General features: G+C 43.2%; 1 protein-coding gene across 20 annotated transcripts in view; it reads right to left on the reverse strand.

The window, feature by feature from the left end:
- LOC140386732 (uncharacterized) overlaps positions 1-25,731 on the reverse strand; it is a 387,270-nt gene that overhangs the window by 161,557 nt on the left and 199,982 nt on the right. For all 20 annotated transcript variants that reach the window (XM_072469351.1, XM_072469358.1, XM_072469363.1 and 17 more), the window contains one exon: positions 9,590-9,625. In XM_072469351.1, coding sequence (XP_072325452.1) covers positions 9,590-9,625 — 36 coding nt within the window. The remainder of the gene's footprint in view (positions 1-9,589; positions 9,626-25,731) is intronic.

Genomic DNA, 25,731 nt, shown 5'->3' on the forward strand with positions numbered 1-25,731 from the left:
CTCGGTCATCTTTTCCACCGTAAGGAGTGCGGCCCCACCATGCGGTCCGGCATCCGCCATCTTGTCAGCGCTTTTGCTGGTCCTCTCATTCAATTGCGAACCCGGTTTTTCTTCCTTCTTCCTAGCTGTTTTTCGCATCCTCTACCGACTTATTATTTCTTCTTTCTTTCTTCAATCCGGAAATAACTAAATAATTATTTTCACAAATTTTTTCCCCAAAATTACAAAGTCAAGAAATCTCTTCCCCCGGGGACCGGACTTCAAACTCCTCAAAGATCCATTTTCAGTGGGAGCCACCCAGTGTGCTCTAGTCCCCCTCTACATCGCGTTCTGGACTCAGGACTGCCACCTCGATTGCCTCGCCTCGTGTCAAGCTCTGCCCACACATCCGAACTCTGGGTCGATGCCTCCCGCTCCGACCTCTGGACACTCCCGCAGGGCTCCAAACTGGACCGCCCCACTGCCCGTCCCTCAGGCCCCAAAGGCCGAAGAAACCAAGGAACAGAGAGCCATGGGGAAACCCCTGAAAAATCGCGGACCGGCAGGAGCCTCTTCTCAACGCAGCCACTCCGCTCGCGAGTGCCACCGGAAGTCGGGGCATCATTTTTGACCGGCCACCCCAATGCAAAAAGGTGAAAATGGAACATCCCCCCCCCCCCCCCCCCAGGCACCCAGTCCTTCCTCCCCCATAAAAACACTCCCCACATAACAACCCCCACCCTCGCCCCTGGCACTGCACCCTGAAAGTGCCCAGGCATGAGCAGCACGATAGCATAGTGGTTAGCACAGTTGCTTCACGGCTCCAAGGTCCCAAGTTCGATTCCCGGCTTGGGTCACTGTCTGTGTGGAGTCTGCACATTCTCCCCGTGTCTGCGTAGGTTTCCTCCGGGTGCTCCAGTTTCCTCCCACAGTCCAAAGCCGTGCAGGTAAGGTAGATTGGCCATTCTAAATTGCCCTTATTGTCCAAAAACATTAGACTGGGTTATGGGGATAAGAGGGATCGGGTGGAGATGAGGGGCTTAAGTGGCGTGCTCTTTCCAAGGGCTGGTGCAGATTCGATGGGCTGAATTGCCTCCTTCTGCACTGTAAATTCTATGATTTCCCCCTGAGTGATGTACTCACCTGAGCTCCTCTGGTGGGTTCTGCTTGCCAAGTGCACGCCATGAGAGGCCTGTCAGTACTCACGTCAGCCTGTCCTCATGCTGACATGAAGTGGGTAATGTAAGGATGTACAGGGCAGAGGCCTAATAAACAGTTGTTAATTCATCCTAATGGGGACCCTGCCGTTCAACCGTTCCGGTTACCCAGTTTTTTCCTATGACCTTCATACAGTTCATTCCAATGATTCACCTGAGAAAGGAGCAGTGCTCCGAAAGCTAGTGATTTGAAACAAACCTGTTGGACTTTAACCTGTTGTTGTAAGACTTCTTACTGTATTAACCTTTATAGGTTTAAGGTGCGAGGGGCAAGGTTTAGAGAAGATGTACGAGGCAAGTTTTTTACACAGAGGGTAGTGGGTGCCTGGAACTCGCTGCCGGAGGAGGTGGTGGAAGCAGGGCCGATAGTGACGTTTAAGGGGCTATCCCGGTGTCTTTGCCAATGTTAGTTCTTAAATAATACCACGCAAATGGTTTTATTCTTTATTCACTGCTTCCTCATGCTTGTTGGTTGCTGTTGTCACCTCCTAACAATAGTAATGCAACTTCAAAAGGTAACTAATTGCTATAAAGCACTTTAGGCTGCTGTGTGGTGCTCTATCAATAAGACTACTGCTCTAGGGTATCCATCTCCAATAGTGATTGAAGGATAAGGAAAAGTCATTAATGAGCAGAGGCAGATTGCAATCTTTAATTTTTTCTTTTGGGTCGTTTATGTTTATCCAAAAGCATTAATTTAAAAAAGGACATTACTTTGCACTAATTTTAAAAAGAAGAGAGAGATATGATAAAGGTTCAAGTCTGAGGAATGAATAATGAAGGTGTTGTTTGTCTCATGTTTTTGTTTGTTCTGGACCACCCAGCTGATACGATGTTTCAGGAATGAGCAAAGTATAGGTCCTGAAGGTGGAAATGTTCCTCATGTGCAGTCATTGGCCCATAACTTTTGGGTTCCCCAGTGTCACATTTAGGGCGTACCCCAATGATGCACTGGGAATCTCTCGGAAGTTCCAACTTAAGGGTTTACCAAGCAATTACCCAGAGTGCTAACTTTCTCTGGATAATTGCACTGTGCTGGGAACCATCTGACAGAAGCGATTTAAATCACTAACTTTGGATGGTTCTGCCAGTTTTACCCTGATAGTTACTCTGAACGAGTTAGAAGGAAGAAAAAACTTCTAACTTCAGAATAACTAAATGTCCAGACCCAGCCTCGAATGGGACACGCCCAGGTGACCCAACACACCAACCTCACATCCGTCCCGATCCCTCACTGGCCCGACTCCCCCCCCCACCCCGCCACCTCCGATCTGACCCTCTCACCAGCCCGACCTGACCTCCTCCGCCAACCCCCTCCCCCAGCCCAAGCTGAACTGACCACCCACCTGCCTGACCCCTGACGACCCGACCCCCTCTCCCAGTGTGACCCGTTCTGACCCTCACCCCTCCCAGACTGAATCTCCTCTAACTGGCCACCCTCCCTCCTGGAGTAACCCCTTCCCTCCCAGACTGATCTCCCTTTCCCCCCCAACCCCTCCCCGATATCGCCACTCTGCAGAAGCTATGGACATTATATTTAGCAGGAAAATACCGTTCTCTTAAACATGAAGGTGTCTTTATCCACAAAGATACAGTAAGAATTTGATAGTTAAGTAGAGCTGTGAATATGTCGGAAGTCGGAAGATTTACTTCCATATTTTGCAGTTGTAAGTGCAGCAGCCCCACTTGCAATGATAGAGAATCAACAGGTAATGATAAAAAGGGCCAAGACTGACTGTATACAGACTGACTGTATACAGACCACTGTTAGCCCAAAGATTCAACAGTTTAAAAATGAAAAGTGGCACCGAGGGGTGGGATCAAAAGAAAGAAAAAAAATTAATTTAAAATAAAATTGTTGGAGCGCAGCAGCTTCAACAGATCAATTGATTAACAGAAGTTGAGAAATCGTTGGGATCAGAACCAGTAAGGATTTGGGGCAGAAAGTCAACGGAAAGGCCTGTACAGATTTTAAACCGGCAATCCGAGGGGACAGGCTGTGGGGCGCGCCATGTGCAGTACAGTAAGACACGGGGCAGAGAACAAAAGATTATCATAGCTTTCATCCAAGTTAAAGCTTTTGTTAGTTAAAGCTGATGGAAGTTAAAGCTATAACAAATTGTTAATCCATCTTGAATGAACTAGACCACTGAATGTGGCAAAGTGGGAGAGCATTCCGATACCGTGAAAATGGCGGGAATGTTTGGCGTGATGGGCTCTTTTAATGAGAACTCATAGAACTGGAAGTCATATTCAGAGAGGTTTTATTATTATATTCAAGCCAACAACATTTTGGAAGAGACTAAGGCTCCTGTATTCTTAAGTACAACTGGAAGCAAAACCTTTGATTTGCTAGGAGCCAGAGATCCCGGAGATAAGACATATCAAGAGCTGGTGAAAATATTAGAAGATCATTATTCACCAAAAGCCGTTGATTATTGCGGAAAGATTTCGTTTTCACCAAAGGAATCAGTTAGAATGTGAAAATATTGCGCAGTTCATCACAACCCTCAAGAAACTTGCAGAGATTTGTGAATTTGACGATTTGTTAGATGACACAATTGGAGATCGTTCAGTGCATGGTTTCAAAAATGAGATTATTCAAAGAAGATTATTAATGGGATGTAATCTAAGTCTGAAGACTGCTTGAGATATTGCTGTTTCAATGGAGCTTGCGGCTAAGGAGGCTTCTCAGCTGGGAACAAGCAGGAGAATCCATAAACTGGTGAGAAGAAGTCTACCCAGCAATAGCCGTGTCATCGACATACAAAAATGGGCCACTCACAGGCTGATTCCTGGAGCAAGGACATCCAATGTAAAAATTGTGGCAAATTGGCCACCCAGCAAGAGCTTGTTGGAGTAAAATAACTTCTCCAGAGAAGAACACTCAAAGGAAGACACAAGATCCATTCAAAGGAAGAAACAAACCAAATTTAACTAAGAAAATCCATAATGTGGAAGGAAACAACCACAGTGAAACTAAAACGGTCCATTTCGGTGAAGAATTAAAGTTGAACGTGCTCTCAGTCCAGGATGAGTCACACCATTTTTGGGTAGTGCCAAAGTTCAATGGGCAACCTACTAAAATGGAAGTTGATACAGTGACTGCCGTCATCCTAATTCCTGAGACCATCTATGACCAGAAACCTAACCACCTGCCTTTAAAATCAGCAGATGTGTGAGCTTGAGGACCTATACTGAGGAAATAGTGCCGCTGAAAGGTTACGTCACAGTCAAGGTTGAGTTAATAGGACAAACCGCAGAGCTACAACTCCATGTGGTCCGAGGAGGTTTTCCAGCATTTCTTTGGCTGCTCTTGGCTGGAAAGGATTAAACTGAGTTTGAGTGCTGTCTACAGCTTAGTTTATTCAAAGTCAGACTTACAGACCATAAAGGAAAAATCCAGCAGTGTTTTTGAAGACACTCTGGGGTCTATGGTACTGAAAACAGGCTGAGAAGATACACATAGGCCAGGAACAGAAACTGTCTCATGAGGCCCTGGCTGGAATCAATACTGGCCATTTGCAAAAGCACTCCAGTCAATGCATAAACTTGTTATCGCTATATAGACTTTGTGATTACCCACTCCAAAGAACAAGACCATGTTATGAATATGTAACAAACTTCCAGACACAGGTGACCACATTTTCAGCATGACAAAGAACAGACAGGAGAAGCCAACTCCATCTACAAGTTTGCTGACGATACGACCATAGTGGGCCGGATCGCGAATAACGACGAGTCAGAATACAGGAGGGAGATAGAGAACCTAGTGGAGTGGTGTAGCGACAACAATCTCTCCCTCAATGCCAGCAAAACTAAAGAGCTGGTAATTGACTTCAGGAAGCAATGTATCATACACACCCCTGTCAGCATCAACGGGGCCGAGGTGGAGATGGTTAGCAGTTTCAAATTCCTAGGGGTGCACATCTCCAAAAATCTGTCCTGGTGCACCCACGTTGACGCTACCACCAAGAAAGCACAACAGCGCCTATACTTCCTCAGGAAACTAAGGAAATTCGGCATGTCCACATTAACCCTTACCAACTTTTACAGATGCACCATAGAAAGCATCCTATTTGGCTGCATCACAGCCTGGTATGGCAACTGCTCGGCCCAAGACCCACAAGAAACTTCAGAGAGTCGTGAACACCACACCACCCAGTCCATCACACAAACCTGCCTCCCATCCATTGACTCCATTTACACCTCCCGCTGCTTGGGGAAAGCGGGCTGCATAATCAAAGACCCCTCCCATCTGGCTTACTCACTCTTCCAACTTCTTCCATCGGACAGGAGATACAGAAGTCTCAGAACACGCACAAACAGACTCAAAAACAGCTTCTTCCCCACTGTCACCAGACTCCTAAATGACCCTCTTCTGGACTGACCTAATTAACACTACACCCTGTATGCTTCATCCGATGCCGGTGCTTATGTAGTTACATTGTATACCTTGTGTTGCCCTATTATGTATTTTCTTTTCTTCCCTTTTCTTCCCATGTACTTAATGATCTGTTGAGCTGCTCGCAGAAAAATACTTTTCACTGTACCTCGGTACACGTGACAATAAACAAATCCAATCAAATCCAATCCAATCCATCAGACTCCATAATGAGCTGATGGCTGGTCATACAAGGGAGTTTCAGAGGACAATGGGTCTTGATGGAATAACTATAGATAAACAGGAGTATCCTGTCTTTCCCATTAACAAGTTGGGGTCTGGATGGAACAATGGCCAGTGGTGGGCGTTTACCTATCATTCAATCATTGCTTACCAATATAAAGAAAGGAACATCAAACAGATCTTCAGCGATAACCTGGGAGTCCTCCACGCACAACTATCGTAAGAAGAAAGGACCATGAGTTTTGAACCCAGAGAAGACACCCACATTGAGTGATCGTAGCCTGCCAGTCTCCTTCACTAAGTGCGGGTAAAACCCAAAGCTCAGCTGTGAGTCTGAGTCATATTTTGTTGAGTAAGAGAATTGTGAATAGAATTAGCATTAAACCGTGAACCTGTTTTGTCCTTTGTTCATCTCACAAATAAGGGCACCTGGGTAAAACTTTTGAGTAAGTAAACTGATCGAAAGTATCTGAGGTTTTACGGTACAACAGGTCCATGAAAGATGTACAAGTGTCCCTGAAGATTAAGGAAAACAGCCAGCCGAAATGTCTCAAGGCTAGAGTTGTACCCTGTGCAATACGTCCAAAAGTTGAAGTGAAAATACGGAGATTGGTGGAAACAGGAGTCTTAGAACCCATCACAATGAGTGACTGGGAAACCCTTATTGTACCTGTCATGAAACAGGATGGTACAATACGTATCTGCAGAGATTTTAAGACAATAATCAATCTGGTTCTATGCACAAATCAATTCTTGCTACCATAGATTGAAGATTTGCTCACAGGCATGGAAGGAGGACAGACGTTCAGCAAGATTGACCTATCGCAGGCCTACCTGTAAATGAAAGTGACAGCTGAATCTCAACACATTCACAAAGGCCTATTCCGCTACAAGAGATTGCCTTTTGGAATAACATCAGACCCAGCTTTATTTCAATGCTCAATGAACCAGATCCTTATTGGCTTACAGGAAGTACAGAACTACCAAGATGATATATTGATCACCGGCACAAATGAATAAGAACATTTAGAAGCTACACTGAAATGACTTCAAATGCATGGGTTTCGTGTCAGGAAAGATAAATATAATTTCATTCAGGCATCTATATGATATCTTGAACATGTAATTGACAGTAAGAGTCTGTATAAAACACCTAAAAAATGGAAGTCATCATGGAGGCTCCACGACCAATGAATGTTACTAACCCTAGGAATTATGTAAGTTGAATCACATACAATGGGAAATTCGTCCAGAATCTGGCAACCCTATTGAAACCCTTAAATACTTTATTGTGCGCAAAGTAGTCATGGCAATGGACAAAAGAATGTGGAAAAGCATATTAATCTGCAAAAGAAGCACTGAAAAAGTCAGAAGTGTTGGTACCTTTCAACCCGAAGTTACCACTACAACTTGTCTGTGATCCTTCACTGTACGGTGTTGGAGTGGTGGTGTCTTTCAGTGGAAGAAAGACCAAGAGATTTTGCATCTCGTATGTTAATAAGTGCAGGATCTAACTACGTTCAGTGGGAAAAGGAGGCACTGAGTGTCATATTTGGTATACGGAAATTTCACCAATACCTGTATGGTCTTCACTTCACATTGCTGACAGACCACAGGACCTGAACAGCTATTTATGGGCGACACAAAGGTATCCCTTCATTGGCAACAAGTAGGCTCCAACGCCGGTCGTTAATCCTATCGGCACATTCTTACAAAATCAACTACTGTAAATCCGAAAATCATACTAATGCGGATGCAGTATCACGCTTACCTTTAACAGCTGGTCAAATACCACCCAGTCATGACAATATTTTTTACTGTTCACAGATTGAGAATATTCCAGTGACTGCAGCTCAAGTCCAAAGAGGTACCAGAAACAATCCTGTGATGGAGAAGGTACTGGAAATGTTATTAAAAGGGAAGCTAGCAGGGAAACATCCAGAATTAAAGCCCTACATTTGCAGGAGACTCAAATTAACAACACAGTACGGTGGATGCCTGTTGTGAGGGATGAGAGTAATTATTCAACCAAATTTACGACAAAAGGTTTTGGAGCAGTTGCATGAAGGACACCCAGGCATAGTGTGAATGAAGCAACTAGCACAAAGTTACTTTTGGTGGCCAGGAATTGATGCCAAATAAAAGAGAAAGCAGGACTGTGCCCAGTCGTGCGCAGGTAAGGAACACACCACCATCGGCCCCGTGGCAACGTCTACACATTGACTTTGCTGGTCCAGTCCAGGGGCCCATTTTCATGGTCATTGTAGACGTACACTCTAAGTGGCCTGAGGTGGTCATAATAACGTCAACCACTGCAGAACTAACCATTGAGAAACTCGATGAGATCTTTGAGAGATTTGGAAAACCAGAGCAGGTTGAGAGAGATAATGGGCCGCACATTACAGCCCAAGAGTTTGAAGACTATTAAAGATGTGTGAAGTTCAATGAATTAAGTCAGCAGTTTACCACCCATCCATGAATGGTTTCACCGAAATGTTTGTCCAGTCCTTGAAACACACACTGAGCTTCAGAAGATCAAGGTTCATTTCAGTGCTGTGTGAACATGTTTCCAGCAACATACTGAAATACGATACATGCAACTATACATGGTTCACCAGCTTTGCTATTGATGAAAAGAAAGCTGAGGACTACATTTGATTTACTCTTGCCAGAGGAGACATCTGACATAGTAGAGTGAAAACAGCAGTCACAGATGTTGAGACGAGAAAGTAACTCAAGGGAGCGCTTGTTTCAACAAGGAGAACAAGTGTTAGCGTGCACATACACCACTAATGAGAAGTGGATACCTGTGACAGTATTGGCTCAGACTGATCCAATATCCTACACGGTCCAAATGACAGACAAACTCATGTGGACAAACACCGTGCAGATCAATCATTGCCAACACGGATTTTTTGTACCAGTGCCAGAACTACCTCGAGGTAACGGCCTCTGCCCCATCTGACTGTATAACTTCTCGTTCATCTACTGAAGCAGAGATTGCATCAGAAGTACCTGCTACTATTAGTCTTCCCTCGGAATAAGTGACTGTAACGCCTTCCAGGGTAGAGACATCTACTAGAGAAGTTGAAAATACATCTATGGTCAAGAATGACAAAGTCCTGGAAGTACGCAGGCAACCATTGAGAAATAGATGCCCACCTCATCGTCTATCTTATTGACTGTGTTATTACAATGTAATGAATGATGTCTGCACTTGTATATAGATGTAAATGACTTTGTTAATGTACTCATTATTAGTTGTCTCAGACCTTCAAAGTAAAAGGGGGAGGGATGTTATATTAGTTATTAGTTGTGTTGGACCGTAGAAGTAAAAGGGGAGGGATGTTATGTATGTGGGCTATTGTATTTGTGTGCAATGTTTCTTTAAGATCTGAGTCACGTGACTTGTGTGACAATCCTGCGGGCTATTAGCGAGTTTAGTGAGAAACCTTGTACAGTGACTACCCATTCAATAAACCCCTGTTAATCTTGCATCAAACCACCATAATTCTGCAATCCTATTTTTTTTGTACTGTTAGTCTAAAGCTACAATAAATTTATCACTGAAATTATACAAGGTTTTCAATCAAGTACAGAAAATGTAGTTAACATGATACCAATGGTTTTGGGCTTGTGTTTTTTTTTAAATGATTGCCAGTCTCCAATTGCAATATTGATGGAGAATAAGAGGAGCAATACATCTAATTTGGAGGGAATGGTCTGATAAAGCTCGATCGACAACTTGGTGGATAAATGTCCTTACCTCCTTGAACTCCAGGCTGAACACCTCCTGGAGAACCTGTATTAACAATACAAAAATGGATCTCTTAATATATTGAGTTGGCTCATTTAAACAACACCTTTTATTTGATGGTAAATTGTACTGACTAAAGGGGGCTGGAAGACTTACAATGATTACATATTAATCAAAGGCCCACATGTACATTAACTTGGACTGAGACCAGGCGAGCTGGGACGGCAGGGCTATGGGTTTTGCCCGCATAGCAGGCATGCCCCAGGTGAAAGGTGTCATCGAACTGCACCCGTGTGTCTCTGCACTCCCCATGGCAGCATGGGATGCCATTTGTGTACTGCAAGAGACACCACTCCCTCAATGTTCAGCCTAAGGACGCAATGAGCATCCTGCAGGTGTGTGCCCATTTCCCAGGGAGTATCCATGACAGTTGCATCTTGCACCTCTCAAAGATCCCAGCCACCTTTGAGAGAGGTGGCTAATGACACAAGTGCGGAGGCCACAAACACCCTCTGAGACTCGCTGCAACAAGGTTCATGCGTCAATACACGCACAGTTGAACAGGCGATTGAACTGCTCAAGATATGGTCCTGGTGCCGGGATCGGTTGGAGGGAGCCCACCAATACAGCTCCCAGAAGGTGTCCCACATTATTGAGTCTGCTCGGCACAACCTGGCACTGCAGCAGGGAGACCAATTGGACCAGGAGGATATGGAAGAAATTCACATCTCCTCGGATGAGGAGTTTGAGGAGGGCAGCGGGAGTCAACAAATTGAGGAGGGGGGGGGGAGAGAATGACCTTGGGCGATGGCCAGCACCTGCATGGGGCAAAGGGGGTAGGGACACCCTCATAGAAGCTGGGTTTGCGGATGACCATAACTAGGGAGTGAAGAGCTCTCCCACCATGCAGGCTGGCATCAAATCACTAATGTGGTACCTGCGGGGGGTCCTCATGATAGTTCCCACATTCATGTTCAGGGCGCTAATGCCATTGGCCAGAAGAACGATGATGCATGGGGGACAGAGCGATGCTCCTCTGAAATGTTTGACTCATGCCTTACTGATATCTGAAAGTGTCCTGCCAATGAATGGGCTTATCGTGGGGTTGAGAGTCGCTGGATGACAAATCTCAGCTTCTCCTACCCCTCCGAGTTCAGGGGACTGATTTTTTTCTTCACCTTACATACAAGGTGGGCAGCCTCTCAACACTTAGTCAGCCCTTTGCATCCTCATCACTAGAGAAGACAGATATGAGAGGCTTGAGGGTTGATGTTGTGGGGAGGGGGGGGGGGGGTGGGGGGGGGGGGGCTGTATCCTTTTTACGAATGTGGGGGGCGTGCCTGCAGCAGCGCCTCTTTACTGTGTCATCAATGTGGGAGGTGTGAGAGACATAGGTTATCCTGAAGGCTCTACCTTACTCCTCACCTGAGGTGTGGTGAGTCTCTTTTTAAATCACTCCCAGTCAGCTGTCCCCCTCAAAGGGGAAAGTAGCCTCTGGTCATATGGGGCAATGGCAACTTTACTTACTTACCTGAGGTGGAGTGGTGCGACTCAAACTGTGCAGTCAAGATCCTCATTTGCATTCATTTAAATGTGCATATTGGCACACTATGCCTTATAGTCTGCCCCAAGTTAAATTGTTCATTCACATGCCCAGACAGTGCCAGGGGGCATTGCCTGGGGGTGGGGGTGGAAGGAAGCTTTAAAAATAGCAACCTCGATCTTTTAAAAAACAGAGGTTGCTTGTGGGGCAGGTTCACTCAGAGACCATTCCGCCATTGTGACATTGTTGGACCCGCCCCATCACCTTTTTTTTGACAAAGTGTTTAAACACATGGCAGTTCTGATAAAGATTATTGATCTTTTGTGGACAGGTTAGAAGGTAGGAGTTTCAGCAATAGAATGGTGATGGTGGCGGTGTGGTGGTGGTGGTGGGGGGGGGGGGAGGGGGTATAAGCATTTGGAGAGGATCCCAATTAAGGCTCACCACTGGCTTTTTACTCCCGCCAACATGGGTTGCCACCAAACGGGAAGAATGGCAGGTCAATCCTGGTAGCTTGCAGGGATGAGAGTGGTGGGATGGGTGGTCCTCCTTCATGAGTGCTCCATGGCTCAAAGGGGCCCGCCAGCAGCAATGGTTCCTCCATGCCCAGGGCACCACCATAGCAACAGTTACCCAACCCTCTTACATCCCCATCCCCAATCTTCGAGGCCTGCCTGGCGCTGTCTTTCTCCAAAATACCTCATCAATCTTCACGGGTGACTTGGCATTGTGGCACCCTCTGCCAAATGATGCAGCCGCACTTAGCAGTGGGCACTGTTGGCAGTGGCACTGCCGAGGTTGGTGAGCTGCTTGCTATCTCATTCAGGGGGCTGCTGGAGGAGGATTGGCTGTCATCCGCAATTGGATGGTGACAGTAGTGGCAGCTGAGTTAATTGACTGCTGCCCACAAAATGCTGCCCTAGGGTCCGGCTATCCACTGGTGCTGCATCAGTTCCCTCTTTCGATTCCAGAAGTAGGGGCTGGATCCTCTCTGACATATTTAAGCCCATTAACTCTGTGGGCTGGAATTAATGGCTGTGGCTGTGTGCCTCTCAACACAACACTGCCGCGGCCATTCTGGGATTAAATCCTAATCATTCAGTGAACTGTCTGCCTTTGGGGTTCCCGGAGCCTTCAGGACGAGGGGGCCACCTCCACGAGCTGCTGGCTAATCAGAGACCAGTACTGGTCTTCGGTACCAGCAGGGCTACCAGGAGCAGTGGCCATTGATGGTAATGCAGGGAGCCTGGATGGAGCATCATCATTGGAGCCCTGGAACCCTAGTGGGATTGCCATGGCCAGTCAGGCAAGGTGCCCAAGCAGGAGGGCACAGGCCTTAATTGGCTGCTTAAAGGCCTCAACTAGCTTACGGTGGGAACGTTGGTGTTATCCTTCTCTGCCCTGAACATAATTGGGGGGAGTGGGGAAGGCAACGGGCTCTCTATGCCTTGCCTTCCCACCCCTTTAAAATAGCATCCCTGACCCCACCTCCTAGCCCCTTTATCAGCGGAACATTACATTTCAACCTAATTCTCTTTCCACAGATGTTGCCAGGCCTGCTGAGTATTTCCAACATTTTCTATTTTTATTTCATTTCAAGTCATTCTAATTCTCATCCAGCAAGCCTGCTCTGATCACTTGCCAAGTCCTGGCTGGTGTCTGGAATGTGGCAGGTCAGGTCTTGGCAGATTCCACACTCTGTTCCATCCTATGCCGGCTCCCTCTACACCACTAGCCTTGTAGGGATGGGCAGAGGGTCCGGCCACAAAATGAGAATTGTGAAAAACTGAGTGAGAATTTCAAAGAGAGAGAAGCCCAAAATTTGAACCGGACAAAGAAAAGCTTTCCTTACATAGAAACATGGACAATGGGAGCTGGTGGAGGCCATTCGGCCCTTTGAGACTGCTCCATCATTTAGTATTATCATGGATGACCTTCTTTCTTATTGCCACACTCCCGTGTGCTCCCCATTCCCCTTAATGCCTCAAGTGTTGAGAAATCTATCAATTTCCTTCTTAAATGCACTGAGTGACTTGGCCTCCTCAGTGTTCTGTGGTCGTGAATTCTATTGGTTCACCACCCTTTGGGTGAAGAGGTTTTCCCTAAACTCAGTCCTAATTGGCCAACCCCGTATCCTGAGACTGCGACCCCTAGTTCTAAACTCCACTGTCCCCTCCCCCGCCCACACACCCTCAGCCAGAGGAAACAACAAGCAGAACACGGAACACACAGTGCAGAAGGTGGCCATTCAGCCCATCGAGTCTGCACCGACCCAGTTAAGCCCTCACTTCCACCCTATCCCCGTAACCCAATAACCCCTTCTAACCTTTTTGGTCACTAAGGGCAATTTATCATGGCCAATCCACCTAATCTGCACGTCTTTGGACTGTGGGAGGAAACCGGAGCACCCGGAGGAAACCCCACGCAGACACGGGGAGAACGTGCAGGCTCCGCACAGACAGTGACCCAGCGGGAATTCAAACCTGGGACACGCGCTGTGAAGCCACAGTGCTATCCACTTGTGCTGCCCTCCCTGCATCTAGTCTGTCCAGCCCTGTCAGAATTTCAATGAGGTCACGTCTCTTTTTTCTAAACACCAGTAAATATAAGCCTAGTTGACCCACTCTCTCGTCATATGGCAATCCTGCCATCGCAAGAATTAGTCTGCAAAACCTGCTGCACTCCGTCCATGGCAAATATATCCTCTCTCAGGTAAGGAGGTCAAAACTGCACTCAATACTCCAGGCATTGTCTCACCAAGGCCTTTTCGGCTGTAGTAAGACATCATTGGCTCCTGCACTCAAGTCCTCTTGCAACGAAGGCCAACATACCATTTGCCTTCCTGCATAATTGCTTTCAGTGACTGGTGTACAAGAACACCCAGATCCCTTTGTACATCGACATTTCCCAATCCATCACCATGTCATTAACACTCTCCTGTTTGATTGTTCCTTCCGAAAGGGAGAACGTCACATTTATCCACGTTATACGGCACCTGCCATGTATTTGTCCACTCACTCAACTTCACCAAATCACCCTGAGCAGCTGAACTAATGGTTGATGACTCTGACTGGTCTCACAAACATGTGAGCAGCAGCAGACCATTGCTTGCGACCTGACAAAGAAACTGGAGAGGTCGGAGGTCTGACAATGAAGAGAACACTGGTTGCAGTGAGAAAATAGCAGAAATGAAAAGACAGATACTCCCCAGCGGGGTAAAGAAGACGGTATGGAGAATAAGTACGATTCAAGGGAAACAACATGTAAATTTTGTCATTTGAGGGGTCATGTCGAGGCAGAATGTTGGAAATTAAAAAGTAAAGCCGTAGCCTTTGTGGGAGTGTACAGGGACTTTGAAAAATGTAGTAACACTAGGTGGCGCTTGTGACACACTAGTAGCTTTAAAAGTATTTACTCTTGGAAAAGACCCGAGCATAAAGAATTACAGGAACTGGGCATTCAAGGGTGAAGTCTCCATATTTTTGTCTAGTAAAGCAGGCAAACAAATTAATATTTGTCCAACTCATAGTGATAGGTGAAGGGAATCTCCCTCTAGATGGTACACTATTTAAAAATGTATTAATTAAGGGAATTCACTGAGGTTGTTTAGCTGGCCTGTTGTATGAAGTTAATTTAAAATGTTATTTCATTTCCAGTATTGTAGTTGTGGGAATTGTGTCAAAGTTGTTCGTTAATAGTTTTGATTTTATATTGGGAAATGACTTTGCTGGAGATAAAGTGGCATCGGCTCCAGCGATGTTAGACAAGCCCAGTGAAACTGTTGAAACTGAAAATGTAGAAGAGAAATCACCTGACAGATGGAAATCGAGGACCATCTGTAACCCTGCAGTGAAAATCAATGTTTCAACTAAAGTCGTGTCCTCAGAGTCAAAAGGTCAGACTGCTAATGCTAAAGAGACGTTGGAACTCATATGGACAACAAATACTTAATATTAATAGCATCTGGAAATGAATTACAGCTGTCTGATTAAACATGCAGGCATTCCCAAAACAAGAGGTCTCAAAACATGCAGCAGCATTAGAGTTAATTCTCACCCTAATGCAGCGCTCAAAGCTGATAAGGAACATAGGAAAGCAATGCTTTAAAACTAATTGCACCACTGCAACTAAACTTGGTATCATAGAATTACGACGAAGGATTCATATGTTTGACTGCAAATTAAAACTTCAAAATGGTTAAGCAATTGCTTTTGCAAGACAAGAATTGAAGAAAGCATGTGGTGAGTGAGTAAACCAAAAAAACAAAAATTAATTTAAAAGAATTCATGAGCTGATTAAAAATGGATATCAGACTTTTCTGACTGATCATCAATGTGACCTTAAGGAGGTTCTTAAAGCAACTTGCGTCTCCTTAAATCAATGGGAAAAAAACTTAAAAACATAAAAGTAATCCTGCATTTAAAAAGGAGGAAGACAATTCGGCTGAATGGTTGGTTCAGATGTCCTTTAAAAACTTGGATATTAAAGAAAATACACCCATGAAAATGAATGGCCATCAGGAATTCAAACCTGAACTAGGTGGGCGGCACGGTGGCACAGTGGTTAGCACTGCTGCCTCACGGCACAGGGACCCGGTTTGATTTTGACCTTGGGTGAATGTCTGTGTTTTCACGTTCTCCCCGTGTCTGTGTGGGTTTCCTCTGGGTACTCAGATTTTCTCCCACAGTCCAAAGATGTGCAGGCTAGGTGGATTGGCCATGTGAAATTGCCTCTTAGTGTCCTAAAGATTAGGTGGGGTTACTGGGTTACAGGGATAGGGTGGGGGTCATAGGTGCTCCTTTGGAGGGTGCCAACTCGATGGGCCTCCTTCTGCACTATCGTGATTCTATGATTCTATAAAAGGCTGCACTAGAAGGTCCTGATGACCGTGTAGTGTCTGATTTTTAAAGAAGAACAAAATTAATTATTGAAAGCAGAGGGTTAGTAGCATTATGGCAGAGAGTTTCTTCCAGGTTTATGATTCATACCTGTCAGCACCAGAAGGCCTGAGGGATTATCAGAAATCAACAATATTGTTCTTGATAAAATTAACCAGACAAAATGAAATATCCAATTTTCTAATACAGGATATGGAAAAGCTGCAAAGCCTACTCAAAATGAGAAAAGGGATTTGCTATCATGAATATCAGAAAGTGAAGCCACCTCTAGTAAAGTGAACGCTCATTTAGAAGGAAGTTGGAATTCCTAGAACTCATGAACTGAACTTTAAATCCTAATTGTCACATGAGATTTGGCATGACGGGTTAAGCCTCATTACACTGCCAAGACAGACTGTTTAATAATGAAACGTAACAACATGGGAGAGAATATTGCTTGTTCTGTATGGAGCAAGGTCATTGTTAAGGTGTTTACATTATTGAATTTGATTGTGTTGTAGAAATACATTTTTGTAGCAATAATTCTCTGTCATAATGCTTCTAACCTTCTAACAAAGTATTTTGGTGAGATGGTTACAAATGGATGTTTTATGAGATGGTGATGTTTTAAACTGTCTCTTTGATTAAAGATCAAATGGAGCAATAAAGAGTCATGTGATCTGCTGAGTTCTGCCTAATAACAAGCCTGTGTGGCTTGGTTATGATGGGAACCGAGGGCAAACATAAATGCATGTCCGAGGTTTGATAGTTGAAAACAAAGGCAGAAATAAGAAAGAGTGAGACTGAGCAGCAGTCTGAAGAGGAAAAGGCATTTTTTTTTCTGTTAGCTACCATGCAGAATGCATGGGGAAAGCTTGTCTACTGGTCAAAGAGAAGGAACCCACAGCAATTAAGGACACTGGAGAATTTGCCCTCACAGGGAGGGAGGAATGAATCATTGGAGTGAATCTGATAGCCGAAAGTCAGTTTGGGAATTCTCAGGAAACAAAGAAAAGACATTCAGCGATCGCTGCATATTAAAATTTAGCAAAATAATGAGAAAAATGAACCCATTGGAAGCCGGGAATGATTTTAGACAGTTTTCTAAAAGGACTGCAATTCTGCAGAGAGCAAAACTGTAATGCCTAGGTATATGGTCTGGAGTTATCAGTCATGTTTGTGAATTGCAGTAATAGTATGTGGTGGAAGTGTGAGCGTAAGGCTATTCTTTTACGTCAAACAAGTTTAGTCTGAAGACAGCTCAACAGAGTAACAGATTCTCCACATCCCACTGTTACAGCTGTGCCTATTTATATTGTTGTTTTAGTATAAACATTTAAACTGTGCCTATTTATAGGTAAGCCAATGTTTAATTAAATCGTGTTCATTTCTAGTTGAGCTAATGTGTATCACCTGTGTTTAACAATGTCAACCTACACTGCTTAGCAGCAGGGTAAACAGATATTTACTTAAGTGAAGTAGGGAACAATAAGAGTATAGAATGATAGGTGTTAAAACTAAAGAAGGTGGGAGTTCAAAGTAGAAACTTAAGAATGCATATTACACTTACATGCTAAAAGCATGACATCTGGGATGAGCTGTTTGGACAGGATGAGGTAAAAAGGGATAAACGATATATCAGTGGCAGCGTTAGTTCTGTATTGGTTTGTCTATCTTTTCTCACATACACCAAATGGCAAAATAAACAATTAAGAACCAGCATTCCAAGATATCCTTCTGGGTTTTGGGATACCATTGCATCTAACATCGGTGGGACACGTAATAACCCTTCCTCTTCTGAAAGGTTACATGATTACAGGTTGAAAGAATGAAAGGAATGAATAGAATAGTGGGAATAATCCATTAAAAAAGCAGAAAGAGACAACTGAAAATTTAAAATGTACCATTTGTTAGGATTCATTTGCTGAATGTTACTTACAGAGGAGCATACCATTCATACTATGATCACTATTAGACTTAAAATTAAGCTTCTTTAGAAAGTCTTATTTAACTTGAAAATTCATTCTTCATATCTCATGCCTCCATTATAAGTTTACCATTTTTGCAGTTACACTTGCAATTTAAATCCATTACATATCCCATCAAGCCTTATCCACCATACTCTACACTTTGGTGTCACAATCTTCCAACATTTTCAACTAAAATGCTTCATTAATGTATTGCTGAGTCACAAAGCAGATAGTTCCATTCTTTTTTAGTGGTCGAGGGGAAACATTAAATCTGGATTAATTTGAATTTTTATACTTTCCCCACATACTTGAATATCACTCTGGATTGAAACTTCACGCAGATGGAGAAGCTGTCCATCTCACGAAAATGCCAGCAGAAGCCTGAATCTGAAAGTCTTGCCCCCAAAACTGGCCTTCGCCTTTTCCACAGGAGTGGGGGTGGGAGTGGAGGGGGAGGGAAGAATTTGTATATCCATGGTTCCCCGAGGTGACTGCTCATATAAATGAGAAGTTACATCCACTTATATGTGATTTTGGTAAGGCAGGTGACTAAAATTCGCAACGTGCAGATTAGACTTGCTCGGAGCAGGTCTGAACCTTGTGAATTTATTTGGTTAGCCAGAGTAACCATTTTGACAATTAAGGTGCTCCTTTTGAAATAGACCCAGAACAGCTTTGGGAGAGGTAAGGTGCCCTTTGGGACTGTCAAAGCTAGACATGATTGTGTTTAAAAAGTGCATAAGCTCAAAGCTGTCCAAGAACTGTTAAAGTTGTCAAAGAACTGTCAAGCTGAAAAAGAACTCTCAAAACTCATTGGAACCGTCAAAGTTCATTGGAAATTTCAAAGCTGTCAAGGGATTTAATTCTGCTGGGTTTTACATTTAAAGAAGTGTGGAGTTTAAAAAACATCAGTGCAGGGTATTTCACTCTGTTGACATAAGACTGCAGGTTATCATTATGGGATTTGTGCTGCATAACTGATTTTACAATCTGACATTATCACAGTGGAGTACTTATAAGTGAGCAGTTTAATTAACTGCTCTGAATGATTATACAATAGAGATGTTTGTTTTCATAAAAGATTAAGTACTTAAATGAAATGTTTATGATCATAAGGGAATGGATCAATTTAATATTTTTTTCATTAGCTATTAGTTGATTGAAATTCAATGTATCGCTTATTTTGGCTCAGTGCCTTTTTAATAATGACTTCATCAATTGGCACATATTATTTTGCGTCAGCATAGCTCCCAGGTATGCCTATGGATACTATATGAGCTGGCATGGTGGGGGTAATGGGCTAAGAGTGGGGGCATGAGTTTGCATAAATTGGCAAAGAGGCTTTACAAGGCCATTGGGGTGGGTTCAGTGGCATAGGGAGTAAGAGGTTCCATGAGCAGTGGGTACAGGGATATAGATAGGAATATAGGATATTGGTGTCAGTGGGTGGGTGGATGGTTGGGGGCATGAGATGGCATGCATTGGCATAGATGGGGCATATGAAGTGTGTGGAGGTATGAGAGGGGTGAGGGCTGGAAAGGGTCTTTTTTTCCATCTGTCACACAGTGTTTGTAAACAAAGGCATGCCTTCCAGCCAGCTTGCCTCCACACCCGGCATCCTTTGCATTTGTTCCAGAGACAGCGGTCTTCTAACCAAGCCCACTAGCACTGAAAACAAATGTCAACTTATAGGCCACTTCTCCCTGGCTAGGTTTGTGTAATCAAGAAATGTCCCGAATCTGCACACCCGGCCCAAGAGCGAAGATCCGGGCCTATGTTTTCAAATTCATTCCTTCTGTCTGTACTTAATCTCGAGATACACCTATTGAGCTATGGCTTGGATGCCAAGTAGCCATATTTCACACTGCAGTTCTGTGCAGCCAACATGGCAGAGGATTATCTTTCTGAAAACACTGTATTTCATTGTTAAGCACACAGTAATACTCAGAAAAGTAAGATTTAGTTTGAATTATAAAAGGTAAAGCTGCAAGTATTGGAAAATTGAAATAAAGCAGAAGATGCTGGAAATGCTTAGCAAGGCAATGGCTATGAAGGAAAACGTTAAGATAATATTTCATAAGATTTGATACCATCTAAAATATTAATCAGTTGGTCTCCTTCAAATCTATTGGCCCTAATTTGTGGTTAATGGTGAAACTACTGACATAATCATGCTCCTCGCCAAATTTAATCGCTTCCCTACCCAAATTATATTTGGCTATTTGTCTTCTCCAGAGTACAGTTTCAGGGCCTTAAAATTAAAGCATACAAGGAAACCAATGGACATAGTGTGCTGTGCATTCTCAACAACTCTATAAATTCTCTGTTCAGAGACCAATCAATCCCGGTATATTTCCAGGCCTTATACATGTTCCAGGAGAGGTATAATTATCAATTTCACTAAAGAAATAACATCATGTTGTTGAAATGGTGATTATTGATTACTATCATAATTTGCAGATCAAGTAAATCAAGAGCAAATGACTGTACTTGCTATACCTTCTAGAGCACCTGCATTAATAGCATAAGAAAGGAGATATCAGTATCCAGATATCAGAGGTAGTGGGTGTGCTGGTTATGATTTTCCAAAATTCCTTAGATTCAGGAACTTTCCCATTAGATTGGAAATTGGCAAATGTAACACAACTTTTCAAGAAAGTAGGGAGAAAGTAAACTCCAGGCCAGTTAGCTTAACATCAGTTTTGGGGGAAATGAGGGGATCTATTATTAAGGAAGTTTTAACAATGCGCTTAGAAAATTATACTATGATTAGAACAAGTTAACATGGTTTTACCAACAGGAAATCCTGTTTGTCAAATTTATTAGAGGTTTTTGGGATGTAACTAGTCAGGTAGATAAAGGGGAACTAATAGATGTGGTATACTTGCATTTCCAAAAGGCATTTTGACAAGGTGCCACACAAAAGGTTAATACACAAAATGAGGGCTCATGGAGTTGGAGGTAGTAGTTTAGCATGGGTAGAGAATTGTTTAATGGATAGACAGCAAAGAGTGGGCACATGCAGGGACTTTTCAAGTTGGCAGCAGTGAATAGTGGAGTGTCACAAGAATGAATGCTTGGGTCTCAGCAATTTCTAATCTATCTTAAAGATTTAGATGAAGGGACAATTGTATCAAAGTTTGTTGATTATACCAAGTTAATTGGGAAGGTAAACTGCGGGGTGAACACAGAGAAGCTGCAAAGATATATAGACAGGTTAAGCCGGTAGGCAAGAAGATGGCAGATGGAGTAAAATGTAAGGAAGTGTGAAGTTATTCACTTTGGTTGGAAGAATAGAGAAGGAGAATATGTTTTAAAATGTGTGAAACTTGTAAGCGATGTTCAAAGAGAGTTGGTTGTTCTTGTACAAGGAGTATAAAAAGTTTGCATGTGTTTGCAGCAAGCAATTATGAAGGCAAATGCCACGTTGGCCTTTATTGGAAGGGGAATGGAGTATAGGAATACAGAAGTCTTGCTACAATTAAACAGGGTTTGTTGAGGCCACATCTGGAATACTGTGTGAAATTTTGGACTTCTGAATTAAATATTGCCATATTTAAGCAAGTATACACATTGGAGACAGTGCAGTTAAGGGTTACTACATTGGTCCCTGGAATGAAGGGCTTGCCCTATAATGGGAGGCTAATTAAATTGGGCTTACACACTCTGGAGCTTAGGAGAATGAGAGGTGATCTCATTGTAACTTACAAAATTCTGAAAGAGGTTTAATAAGGTAGACGCCAAGAGATTGTTTCTGTCGGTGAGGTATCTAAAGCAGAGGGCTACAGTGTCAGCATAAAAGGGCAATCATTTAGAACTGCGATGAGGGGAAATTGCTTCACTCAAAGGGTTGTGGATCTTTTGAATTCTCTATCCCAGAGAGTTGTGGATGCTCCATCGTTGAATATATTCAAGGCTGGTGATAGACAAATCTTTTGTCTCACAGGGAATTAAGGAGTGGGCAGAAAAATTGAGTTGAAGCCCAAGATCAACCATGATCATATTGAATGTTGGAGCAGACTCGATGGGCTATAACGTTTATTCCTACTTCTATTTAATGTTCTTATGGTTGATGAGTTGCCATGGGAATTACAGCAGGGGAGGGAATAGTTAACTGGCAAGCTATGATCAAATACAAACCCTCCAATTTTGCTGTCAAGCCTGAAAGGGGGTGACATAGTATATGACTTTTAGTGTCAGTGTGATGCCAGGTATGTAGGGCGTATGTCCCAATGACTGGCGGATCGTAAAAAACAGTAAGTACCTTTTGCTGCTTGCAGCAGGCAAAAATACTAACTGCACTCAACCAACCCGCCTTTGAAAAACTCAAACCTGTGGCCAACATTAGATGAGATCCCGTGATTGGACAACACTTGCTGAACAATCTTTTTTTCTTTTCTTTTTATAAATTTAGGGTACCCAATTATTTTTTTTTCCAATTAAGGGCCAATTTAGCATGGCCAATCCACCTAACCTGCATTTCATTGGATTGTGGGGTTGAAACCCACGCAGACATGGGGAGAATGTGCAAACTCTACACAGTGACCCAGGGCCGGGATTCGAACCCGAGTCCTCAGCACCATAGGAAGCAATGCTAAACACTGTGCCATGTGCTACCCCTTGCTAAACAATCTTAATGGTGTTACATTTGAAAACCATTTTAAGATTATTAGTTGGGCTCATAGCATGGGCCATTTAAGCTTGCTGGACGCGTTTGTAACCACGTGCAATGCCTTGTCCTTTGCTGACAGAAGGGGCATGTCCACGGATTGCACCTTTTTTCAACTTAACAAAACCTTCCGGGTCAGCCATTCCCTAGTTCATTCCCCATGGCAATATCTTGGCCAGTCGGAGTCAATCTGACCTGCCTGGTTTGTACTTGAACAACAGCTTGGCAGTTAACTGTTCCCTGCTGCATTCACCATAGTCATGCCTCTACCAACCAATCAGCACTCTCTTCTCTCTTCTCATGCAGTATAAAATGTTGTTCCTTTTACCGTGAGTAATCGTGTGATCTATCCTGATGAGTGGAGTACAAAAAGCTTAAGACAGTATGTCTCTTTTTACAGCAATATGTCTGGACCATTAAAACACATATTTTGTATTCAATGGGACCATCAGTCACTGCTATATATGGTCCACCACAGTTAAATCCAAGATAAAGCTGCCTCAAACTAAGCTTCAAGGAGAAAATAACTGAGGCATTCATGCAACTTTATGTTCCAAAGACCTACAGAGTATTTAAAACATGTTCTGTTTTTGTTTATATTTTCCATTTGTGTTGTTCTTTAGTTTCTGAGGGGAACAGGCAACGTAGCATGTATGGGTATTATGGAGTTTAAAAAATTAATTTACAAGATGTGGGTGTCCCTGGTTGGGCCAGCATTTATTGCCCATCCCTAATTGCCCTTGAACTGAGTGGCTTGCAAGGCCATTTCAGAAGGCATTTTAAAAATAAATTCTGATAATGGCACTTCACCTTTATCTTCACTCTCTGATTTCTCCTCTTGTCTTAACCTGTGACTTTGCGCCCTTGTTACTACACAATCCGGAAAAATTCCAGGATATTCGTCCTTCAACACTTCAGTTGTCTGATTTTCCACTGGCTTATCAACTACTGTAGGCATCACTCCCACCTGCGATCCAGCTACATCATTACCCAAGATAAACTGTATTCCTGGACAAGATAGTTTCGCTATTACTCCTACTACCACTTCACCACTCTTCACTGGACTTTCCAACCTTCCCTTATGTAATGGGACACTACTCTTCTCACCCTGAATTCCACATATTACCACCTTTTCTGGCAATATTCTTCCCAAACTACATAACTCCTCATCTCTTACCATTAAAGATTGACTAGCTCCCATATCTCTTAAAATTGTGACTGCTTTACCTGCTCTTCCTGATACACATGAGTAAACTTTACCCACACAAGTAAATTCTTTAAAGAGATCTGGCACCTTCTTCTCAATCACCTCTTGATCAGGCTGTACAATCGTTTGCACCTCCTTCGCTTCCCTTGGGCTTTCCTTTACCACTTTAACAAACCCCACTATCTTATCCTGTTTTACCACATCAGCCTTCCCAATGCTTTTCTTCCACCACCAACACTGTGACTTTACATGACCTAGTTTATTACAGTCAAGATTATCCAGAGGATTGGGATAAAGGAATTCCATTTGTACTGTTTGCAATTAGGGATGCACCTAATGAGTCAACCAAATCCAGTCCTTTTGAACTAATTTTTGGTCATAAGGTAAGAGGACCATTTAAATTGATGAAGGAAAAATTGGTGCGTGAGCAGTCGGAACTTACATTATTGAATTAAGTGTCAAATTTTAAGGAACGATTAATTAGAGCAGGTGAATTGGCTAGACAGCATTTAAAAGGTGCACAACATGTGATGAAATGGGTAGCGGACAAGAAATCCAAAAGTTCGTAGTTTTGCCTGTGGAGATAAAGTTTTAGTATTGTCACCAGTGGTAGGTGAACCTTTAAAAGCAAGGTTTTGATCCGATTGAAAGGAAATTAAGTGAGGTGAATTATGTGGTAAGAATGCTGGATAGAAGGAAAATGCACCGCGTGTGTCATGTGAATATGCTTAAAAGGTACTTTGAAAGGGAAGGAGATCAAAAGGAGGAGGTTTTAATGATTCTAACTCAAAGTGATGAACCAAATCCAGATGACTGTGAATTTGACATAGCTCAAATTAAATTGGAAAACGAGGATGTTCTTAAAAATTGGGATAAATTGTTAAGCTGCCTTCCAGAGGAAAAATGGACTGACCTGAAACAGTTATTGATATCACATGGGCAAGTTTGTGGAGATAAATTGGGAAGTACTAAAATGGCTATACATGATGTAGATGTGGGAAATGCCGTTTCAATTAAACAACATCCATATAGACTTAACCCTTTAAAATTGGCACAGATTAACAAAGAGTATGCTTAAAAATGGCATAATTGAAGTGGGTTGCAGCCAATGGAGCTCACCCATAGTGATGGTACCAAAACCGGACAGTCCCCAACGGTTGTGTGTGGACTATAGAAAGGTTAATTCAGTTACAAGAAGGACCCTTATCCTATTCCGCGCTTGGAGGATTGCATTGAGAAGGTGGGACAATCCGCTTTTATTTCTAAATTGGATTTACTTAAAGGTTACTGGCAGGTACCTTTAACCGAAAGGGCAAAGGAGATTTCAGCTTTTGTGACTCCAGATGGTATATATCAATTCAAAGTTATGCCATTTGGCATGAAAAATGCCCCAGCCACATTTCAACGGTTAACTAACAAAGTTGTTTCAGGATTACCCAATTGTGCGGTATACATCGACGATCTGGTAATTTTCAGCCAGACATGGAAAGAACATTTAAAGCAGCTGATGGAGTTATTCGATCGACTTCAGGAAGCGGATTTGGTGGTAAACCTAGCCAAAAGTGAATTTGGAAAAGCCGAAGTCACTTTCCTTGGCCATACAATCGGACAGGGTCGAATGATCACATGGGAAGTGAAAACAAAAGTTATTGAGGATGAGGGGAAGGGAAACAATGCGATTTCTTGGCACGAGTAGATTTGATCGAACATTTGTGTCAAAATGTTGCAGTGTGGTTGCTCCACTGATGGACTTGCTGAAGAAACGTTGAAAATTTTAGTGGACAGCGGTGTTTCAACAGGCATTGGACTGCCTGAAAGCTGTGGTAACCAATGCTCCTGTGTTGGAGAATTACAAGGGACTCTGTGATCAGACTGAACTAAAGGA

The sequence above is a fragment of the Scyliorhinus torazame genome, chromosome 12, assembly GCF_047496885.1.
Source record: "Scyliorhinus torazame isolate Kashiwa2021f chromosome 12, sScyTor2.1, whole genome shotgun sequence".
Taxonomy (NCBI): Eukaryota; Metazoa; Chordata; class Chondrichthyes; order Carcharhiniformes; family Scyliorhinidae; genus Scyliorhinus; species Scyliorhinus torazame.